Source organism: Lemur catta, chromosome 15 (assembly GCF_020740605.2).
Source record: "Lemur catta isolate mLemCat1 chromosome 15, mLemCat1.pri, whole genome shotgun sequence".
In the NCBI taxonomy this organism is placed as follows: domain Eukaryota; kingdom Metazoa; phylum Chordata; class Mammalia; order Primates; family Lemuridae; genus Lemur; species Lemur catta.
In genome coordinates this window covers 43,089,949-43,100,073 of record NC_059142.1, presented here as the reverse complement: position 1 = coordinate 43,100,073, position 10,125 = coordinate 43,089,949, and the positions used below count along the sequence as shown (strand labels likewise).

Genomic DNA, 10,125 nt, shown 5'->3' with positions numbered 1-10,125 from the left:
AGTCATTAGATGCAAACATTCACTAGTAAAGAGGTAGAGTGAGAGAATGTATCAGCAAGGGAAGCACTGCTGTTAAAATATAATTTTGTGCAAAAATTAGAATCTTGGTTTTGCAGAGTCTTCTTAATCACAAATCATGGCCTTTCTCTAGGGGCTTCTTTCTTTAACCTGGCCTGGCTCTCTGTCATGCTGTCATGCCTCAGGGATTTTACTGAGCTGCTTTCCTCTCTTACTGGTAGCTACTACAATCTGTACTTTTGGGGCTTCCTCCCATAAGGGTGGCTAGGAAGTTAGATGCGATCTCCCAAGCTCACCTCTTTTTATGTGTGTGTGTCCCAGGAAAACTAGCATGTAGAGATTTTTTATTCTTAGGACTTTAAAATGCTAGAGGGAAACAGACAGGGGATCACCTACGATCACAAGCATGGGTAAGACACAAAGATAACAAGTTTGTTTGGTAATGGACTTACTTTTAGTTCCTGGTTATGAGGATGAAAATCACCACTTATGCTTGCCCCTGCAGCCATCTCCCAATCTGCTTGTAGGATGGCTATGTGAAATTTTCCTTCACAATGACTCTTTTCTCTGGCTTGGAGATGCAGTTTATTTATTTGAACATAACCTCAAGATCTTATTATCTTCATAATAAAACAAAAAATGAGGCTCAGAACTGATCACTTGGATCTTTTTATCTCTTCCCAGGTCAAAATGCTTGCATCTCCTAATAGCCAGCATTCTCTTAGATCTATAGTTGGGCTCAATATATCCAAGCCTCAGCACAATCTTTTTTGTACTTTTATCTTTTTTTTTTTTTTTTTCTGGAAAATTGGCTTAGACTGCTCAGCATAGCCACTCTGCTTCCTGTCATAATGCTTCTTTCCCTGGGCATACAGAGAACCCTCGCCCTTCTTATATTGTGTCACTTTGTGGGGTTGGTACTTGCCACATTTTTTACAGAAAGTCCAGTGGATTTTAGAAATGTTCACCGTGTTTGCAGGAGTGCTGTCAGCATGAAAAAAAAGCTGAAGATGCAGTTGAAGCAGACAATTCAGATGTCCTAATTATTTCCAATTCCAGCATAAGAAATTTTTTGCTTTTCATCCTCTGGAATCACAGTGCAGTGTTTCTGTTCAGAGGGGAATGTTTGGGGAGTTAGCCAGTCATCTGCACAAGTCATCTAGGAGGAAGTGTGCATAGGAATTGGAATTCTCCAAGTTCATAATTTCAATCATAACTTCTTCATTTCTTTCCCCATCCACACTAGACCACTTAACCACTTTCTTGGACTACACCTTTAAAGTCTTTATGCTTTCATTCTTTGAGCACATCATCCTGAGAATCTCCTAATTCGGTCCAACTGAAGAATATCATATGATACATAAAAAGTTGCCATTATTTATTTACAATAATTACAACTGTGGTTAGTCTCTTGCACTTCTCAGCAATGGCTTCATGTATAATATTTTTCATGAACTTTAGTTACTATTCTCTGTCAAAGTTATATGACATCATCAATACTCTTCTTGAACTTCCCTACTCCACTGTGCCCTTCCTTTAGTAGATGATTCTGTTTTCTACTTTACAGAGAAAATTAAACTTTCAGGTAAAATACTTTGAATTTACTACCACCTAGTAGATGGTACTACCTAGATTCCCTATATCTGCATCTTTCCTGACTTCAAGTCTGCTTGTCTCAGAAAAAGACAGATTCTTTTTGCCTGAGGCTTTTTTTTTTTTTTTTTTTGAGACAAAATGTGGTTCTCTTGCCTGGGCTAGAGTGCTGTGGCGTCAGCCTAGCTCACAGCAACCTCCAACTCCTGGGCTCAAGCAATTCTTCTACCTCTGCCTCCCGAGTGGCTGGGACTACAGGCATGTGCCACCATGCCCGGCTAATTTTTTCTATATATTTTCAGTTGTCCAGCTAATTTCTTTCAATTTTTTAGTAGAGATGGGATCTCGCCCTTGCTCAGGCTGGTCTCAAACTCTTGAGCTCAAACGGTCCTCCCGCCTCACTTTCCAGAGTGCTAGGATTACAGGTGTGAGCCACCACGCCCAGCCTTTGCTTGAGATTCTTACTCATATAATCAACAGACTAGGATTCAATTCCACTTAAATTTCTCACAGGAACCCTACCATTACATTTCCTACTCTGACTATTGCTCTGACTCTAACCCTCCTGCCTCTTCATAAGGACTCTTGTGATTACATTGAGCCTGCCCACATAATCCAGGATAATCCCCTTATCTCAAGATCTTTAATTACATCAACAAACTTCTTCATTCCATATGAGCTAACATAGTCACAGGTTCTGGGGATTAGGATGTTGATACCATGGTTCTGTCCACATGCTCCTTCCTTCAAGACTGGCATCTACTCCCCTCCCCTTGAATGTTGGCTGGATTTAGTAAGTTACTCATAATGAATAGAGTATGGCAGAAGTAATGGTGTGACACTTACAAAACTAAGTCATAGAAAACATTGTGGCTTCCTCCCTGCTCTCCCTTAGAATACTCCCTCTGGGAGAAAGCAGCTGACATGTCATGCAGACACTCAAGCAGTCCCATGGAGATGTCCAAGTGGTGAGGAGCTACTGCCAATAGCCAGCACGGAATTGAGGCCTCCTGCCAACAGCCATGTGAGTAAACCATCTTGGAAAAAGATTCTCCAGCCTCTTTGAGCCTTCAGTTGACTGCAGTCCTGGCCAACAGTTTGACTACAGCCTCATGAGAAACTCTGAGCCAGAACCACCCAGCTAAGCCATTCCTAAATTCCTGACCACAGAAACTGCAAGATAATGTTTGTTGTTTTAAGCTGCTAAATTGTGGGGTAATTTCTTATGCAGCAATAGATAATTAATACAATCCCCGCTGTAGTAGCCCAGCTACTTGGGAGGCTGAGGCAGGAGGATTGTTTTAGCCCAGGAGTTGAGATTCCAACCTGGGCAACATAGCGAGACTCTGTGTCCTTTGAAGAATAAAAATAAAACTAAATAATATAATTCTCTAGGTCACATATTGATCTATGGTGGCTGCTTAAATTCCAGCTATTACCTCTACATTCCAGCCTGCAGGATGAAGGAAATAGAGAAAGGTATGCTCCCCTTAAATGGCATTTACTGGAAGTTCCATGCGCCTCTTTCACTTACATCTCATTGTCTATGAGATGGATAAGGCATATCTAGCTGCAAGAGAGACTAGGAAACATAGTATTTATTCTGGGAAGCCATGTGCCCAGCTAAAAATTAGGAGTTCTAATACTGTGGGCGAATGGGAAAACAGATACTGGGGCACAATTAGCAATCTCCGTCATAATGGTGATTGTAAGTCCAGGATACACCCATCAACATTTTCCTGTTTCTTAACTAAGTATTTCCGTTGGCCAAAGTGATACTTACACACCCATCACTGTGACCTCTCCAAAGAATCATGCCAATCATTTACGAGTCACTGGAAAACCTAGCTAACATACTGGGTAAAAGAAAATCAATTGTGAAACTTTTTCCTTACAAAGTTCTTTTCTGAGACACTCCTAAAGAATAATTTACAATGGGCATTTTGCCTAAAGGCTCTTAAATTTTCTAAATGTTGCTTTCAGTGTGCATTCTTTAGTGTATTGTCAGCAAATACCAGCTGATGTTTTCCTTTATGCAAGGAGTTGGGGGGACATCATTATGACATTAGAAGCTGCAAGGAAGGCAATAAGGTTCCTGATCTCTTACTTTCCCCTTCACATACAAACTATTCTTAGGTGGCCACATTAAGTAGATTTTTAAAATTTTATTTAGTGATAAACTTAACTTTAATCACAAACATCTAAGACTGCCTCCTTGCATGTTTTAGCCAAATGAAATTAGCAATATATTGTCCCATAAATATATTATATTATAAAACTAAATAGAAAGGATTTTTAAATGGCTTATTGCAAAGCATATATTATCGTTCCATTATATCACTGTGAAAATTGAGTGCCCTGTAATTCCCAATCTGCTTGTAATTGGTCCCAGTGGTCATTAGATGGCTCTGTTACTGTAGAGTTCAGACTGCAGGGTCCAAGAGTTAAAGGATTACAAAAATGGCTTGGCATATAGCTTTTCATTTCATTTTCACATAAGATCCTCCATTTTCATCCAGACATTTAGTCAGCACTTACTGAGATGTACATAAAACACAGCAAATCTCACAAGATTCCACTATAAAAGGACTCAGTCTATGTTCATGTAACCTATGATGTCATGCATTGTATTGTGTTCAAAAAAATGTACATTTCTGTAAGGAATTTAAGATTCAAAGGCAAAGGTTATGAGTGTTCGGTAAAGTACTCCAATCCCACAGTGTCAGTGCTCAATAAATTTTAAACAACAAAAAGTAAAGTTACAAACTCTAAAGTCTTATTTTGGCATCCTATGGATGATAAAGCTAATAATTGATTTTGATCCCATCTCCTGTGAATAAATTCTGTAAGAGTATTTTCTTGCTTGCAGCTTGCTACACATAAAAAGTTTTCTCATGTGCCTGCCAAGTATTCTATTAGCTGTTTTCCCAGGATTTGGATCTGTTCTTTTAGTTTTTCATGGGAATTTGTGGCCATGAGTGAACCCTTAACTTGGAAAATGGGTCAAAAGTAGATTTTCATTTTGTGTGGCTGAATATTTGATTTTCTGAATCTATCAGCCAAGATATGTTCTTAAGCATATAGTAACGGAGATGATTTACTATAAACTTCTTTCTAGGCCAGAAGGATACATATGTGACTCCTCAAATCAGTTGTTCTCAAACTTGAGCATGCATCAGAATCACTAGGAGGGTTTATTAAAATACAGATTCCTGGGCTCCATCCCCAGATTTTCTGATTCAGTAGTACTAGGTTAGGGCCTGTCAAATTTCACTTTTAACAAATTTCCAGCTGATTTTTATGTTGCTGGTCTTGGGACCAAACATTGACAGCCATTGCTTTAAATAAAATTTGTGCATTACATGGTCCTATAAATAATTTGCCATAAAGCCTTTATTTTACCCATTGATACTTCCTACGAACAAAACCTAGGATGTGTTGGCAGTCTGTTCTGTTCAAGTTGTAGAAGTTCCTAAATAATACTCAATTTAAAAAAAAACTCTTACAACAGTAATAAACTACTCATTTTGAAAATACATTAAGTCTAAAGAAAAGCTCTGGATTCTGAAGCTAGTTTCAGTACCCACAGTAGTCATCATTCTGTTACATTTAGAAACATGCGTGTTCTAAAATAATCATTTGTGAGGCAATGACACTTATTCTTTTCACCCAAAGGAAACAGAAATAACAACACAGGAAGCACTGGGCAGCCTTAGGCCAATTCTTTTTGGAAAGCACATTTAATTCAATGTTGCACAACTCAAACACAGAGGGTGGTTAGGAAATCAGAAAGGGACATAAGTAATTTCAACCAGGAATACTTAACAAAGAGAAGTATCTTGAAATCATAGATGGTCTAGGAATATCAGAGAGGTAAATAACTAACTCCTAATATGGTAACTGGTCAGGAATGTTCAAAGTTTCCCATATATACACAGATCCTGAGTCTGGACATAAATGATCTCCAAAAGAACTGAGCACAATCCCTTTGTGCTGTGTTATCCAATGCCAGAATACCACATAGCTGTTCACCCTACATACCATAACTGACTGCTGTTCACTATCTCGGAGCAGAGCTACAGATTATCCCCACATACAAACAGTACTGGTCTTCAAGGCCTATGAACCTAATTCCAGTAGCTCAGATGAGACTCCTACTGATTTTATTCATCCTTTATGCATTTTCTTCCCCCTTTAATATAGTTTCTTCACATAAACCACCTTATCTAAAGAAAATGTCCCACTAATAGTCTCATGGACTCTGTCTCAGTAGCTGAAGGTTATAGTTAGGTTCTAAATTTCTTGGATCCATGGTCATCCCTCCTCCTCCCCCATTTATCGCTCTACCAAATTCCCATTCCCTACAATAAGGAGTAATCCATGGGTGAGACAGGGCTCAGTGATTGCCCTGTTCCTAATTCCAGGGCTTACTCGCTATGTTAACACAAGAGTACAGAATATATTAATACATTTCAGCTACTTCCTGTGGATTCCTCTTCTCTAATATGTGGATGCAAATGTATGCAAAGTGAAGTAAGAAATAATAACTAAATGGAACTTCAGTGCTACATCAGGAGACGTAACTATTAACAAAAGCTGGAGAAGGGGTTTAGAGAGAGGATAGGATGAGACTCTCACTGAGAAAGGTGATATGGACCATGGCCAAAGCCAGGTCTCTCAACTAGAAAAACAAACAGTGTCAATATCCCACAGAATTTTGACTGCATATTTGATGCCACAGTAAGTCCCAACATCTTAGATCGTTGATACTGAAATAGACCTTTAAGAGTGGCTGGTCAAAACCCATCATTTTTCAGACTAGAAAACTGAGCCGCAGGGAGAAGAAAGTGACTTTTCTTAATTCAGGTTAAAGATTCCTTACCTGCAACACTGAGACCAGGACTCAGATTTTCTGCTCATCAGACCACTGTTTATAAGTCTTTCCCTTTTTCTTGGGCAGTGGGGGAGAGTGGTTTTTAATGTTAGATGTATGTCAACACCAGTGAAGCAACTGCTATTGCTGGGATTAAAGAACAGTCCTTCCTCCTCAGGAGAGGTCCAGCATGTCCATACATCCATCCCCGCAGGCTTCTGGGATGAGAGAGCCCCCCACAGAGCTAGCAACTGGGCAGTGACTTGCTAGGAATGATGCTATATGCCCCCAAGTGTCTGCATACCCCACATCTGTGTGGTTTTCTGTGCTTCCTTCTTTGCCATCACAAGAACTTACAAATATAATGAAAATATTTTTATATACATGTTCCTTTGGATGAAGCAAGCCTTATCATGGTTTCTGGTGCCCTGATGAGAAAAACAAAATAAAATTGCACTTATGGCCTCTCAGATCCAAGACTGAGTTAAGTGAGGTTGTGTGGCCCACAGCAGAACAGGCCACACACACATGCTGATACAACTGGCCCATCGTTCCATCCTGGCACTTATGCCCAGCAGACTCACTGGAACGATTCCTTCACAAGACACCCAAGAGGTAGTAGATAAATGCCATCAGCCCCACGGATGGATATAGCACACAGAGGCACAGGGTTGGGTACGTGGAGGTGCCTTGGACAAGGAGCAACAGGCCTGAAGGGTAGGGCCAGACCTCTGGCTCCAACCATAGCACTCTCCCTTGGAGGAAAAGCATTTGGTCAAGAGAGAAATCCCCAGCACATAGCGAAGGTCTACAGCAGCGACGGTGTGGCAGTAGGAGGTAACGAGGTGGTGCCGGTCTAAGGTTGGCACACTTCTTCTAAACAAACCTCCAGCGTGGAGCTGCCGATGACGCAAATCTGAAGGGCTGTGATTATAATGCTGGCACATCCCCCAGGCCATGCATGACCCCTGAGTGGCCCTGCCATCCTCATTCCCAAAAGGTCAAAGAATTAGGTAGCAAGGGCTCCCCTTGTGAGAGAACCATAGCTGGACTGAGGGGATGGCAAAGGCACGGGCAGCTCGGACAGCTCAGCTCTCCCCGCCCCTGTCTTCAGCCTGAGGGAAGGGAGGCGGGTAGAGGCCCAGGTGACACGGTGGGGCAGCAAAAGCCCACAGTTCCTACCAAGGCTACTGAGAGTCGGGCCCAGGAACCATAAACTTATGAACTCAGGGTAGAGCCAAGGCCTGGTGTCCCTTCCTCTGGATTCAGAGGCCTCAGCCCTGCCCTTCTCTTCAGGGAGAACGGCCTCGCGAGGAAAGCGGGCTTCTCACTGAGGTAACGAAGAACACCTGCTCGGCTCCACGGTCACCCTCAAGCTAAGCAGGAAGAATCCCCGCAGGAGGCATTCTGAGGACGAAGGCCGAGGAGCTCTGCTTATTAGGACACATTGCAAGTTTTAAATTATACACATTCCCTCACACGCAACACGCACGCACACGCACAGAGACCCGCACTTCCACATACTGACGTTCTCCCAGCCCACCCCGCTCCAAGCCCCAAGTCCCACCCACAAACACTGTCCTCTGTAAACATGACAGCAGAGACTCCCACAATCCCGGCACAGTCTGCTAATGATCTGAGGAGGACTGCAGGTCATTAAGTGCCCCGGTAGGTGATGTTGGTGAAGGTGGACGTGGCCTCCTTATACAGTGGGTTGTTGGCCTGCGGAGAGAACACAAAAGTGTCTTAACAGTGAATGCCTCAGTCCTTCCCTGCCCTAAATGTTTAAATTTCAACTGAGAAGTCTGCCTGAGACACCCTTCTCTAGAATATACCATCAATGAAACAGGTTAATGCTCATTTTACTCACCCTTTAGCTCTCAGGATGGGAATGGACAGGAAATGAGGACAGAGGAGGTGGAATGCCATCCTGCCACTATTTCTGAGGGTTTAAATTCAGCCCATCAACTTTTGGTGATCCCACAACGTCCTAGGATAGCTTTTACCCAACCTCTCCATTTCTCCCCACTCTCTTTTTGCCCTTCTCCCCTTTTCCTTCATTGTGACAGTGCTGGGGGATGTGAAATGTAGCAGGTGGCAGTCAGAACACAGAGGACAGCTTTTGCCCAAATAAGTCTTAATGTGTCTTCATCTCATCACTTCAAGCAATACCCACAAAACTGTCATGTTATCAGGAGAAAGACCCTTACTAGGTTTCCCAAACTATTTTCCAACAAAAAGTGACAAAATCTTACAAAATCTAGTAGTTGTTAATAGTAGCTCCAAGACACACAGCACATTATTGTGTGCCTCAGAGGTTCAGGGTGTTCTGCACTGTCCTAGCAGAAACGTCTCAGTTTCTTGAGAACCAAAATCAAAAGATCTAGAAACACTGGAACCTATATTCCTACAGTGTGGCCACTGGCTACAGCCAAGGAGCAGCTGCCCCTTTAGTTAGGACCCATGTTTTCTAGTTTGCTGGAATCCTCGCCACTCACCCTTCTCTCCCCTAAACGGAGGCAAAGTGTGACTTGCCATTGTGTCTGTGCTACGGTGGACTTTAGAGCCCCCTGGGGTTGCCATCAAATGGGAACAAACTTGCAGCCCAACCTAGGACATTCAGGGATTCAAATGGCTATTTGGAAGGTCCATAAAAAAATTAAAATGCAGAAGATGAGCCAAAGGAGAAGAGAGTAAAATTCAGTCTATAGAAGGTTCTCAATGCTTGTTTAATTAGATTAAATTAGGATAAAATGCAGGGAGCATAAGATTAGAGTCTAATTTGGAAGCAACCATCTTACTATTTGAGGAAAAAGAAGAGAATGAGGTGGAATGACATCCTGCCGCTATTTCTAACAGGCTGACAGAAAAAGTAATTCCTATAGTAATCTAATTCCGTCCCACAATCAGGCAACTACTTAACTTCTCTGTGCTCAATTTTCTTATCTATAAAATGCGAATAATAATATTGCCTACCACATAGGGTTGTTTCAGGGATGAAATTATTTATTTTTAATTTTTTTAAGTTTTCTTAGAGATAGGGTCTCACTCTGTCACCCATGCTAGAGTGCAGTGGCATCATCACAGCTCACTGCAACCTCAAATTCCTGGGCTCAAGCAATCCTCCTGCCTCAGCCTCCCGAATAGGTGGGAGTATACCACCATGCCCAGCTATTTTTTTGTTTTGTTTTGTTTTATGTAAAGACTAGGTCTCACTATCTTGCTCAGGCTGGTCTCCAATCCTGGCCTCCAGCGATCCTCCCACCTCAACCTCCCAAAGTGCTGGGATTACAGGTAAGAGCCACCATGCCCAGCTGAATAAAATAATTTAATATGTAAACGGCATTTAGAACAGTTCCTAGCACATGGTAAATCCTCAATAAATGTTAGCTATTATATTTTTTTCTATTTGTGTTTAATGCTTTGGACTTCATGAGTAGATTATGCATTATATGCTCTCAACGTAGGTTTGTCCTGTCTCGCTCAATTGGAGAATAAGTTTCTTTTTCATTTCTTCAGTGTCAGAGCAGAGCTGGACCCTACCTGCGTTCACTCAGTACTCACTGACATGGTGCCACGTCACCATGTGGTAGAGGATCAGGTGGTTTTCAGGAAACTCAAGGACAAGGGACAGTCAGACC

At 41.9% G+C, this 10,125-nt stretch overlaps 1 protein-coding gene across 2 annotated transcripts in view; it reads right to left on the bottom strand.

Moving 5' to 3' along the window:
• Positions 1-5,335: 5,335 nt before the first annotated feature.
• Positions 5,336-10,125, bottom strand: part of ITGB3 (integrin subunit beta 3) — a 50,780-nt gene continuing 45,990 nt past the window's right edge. For both annotated transcript variants that reach the window (XM_045525932.1, XM_045525933.1), the window contains one exon: positions 5,336-8,206. In XM_045525932.1, coding sequence (XP_045381888.1) covers positions 8,141-8,206 — 66 coding nt within the window. In that variant the 3' untranslated portion in view covers positions 5,336-8,140. The remainder of the gene's footprint in view (positions 8,207-10,125) is intronic.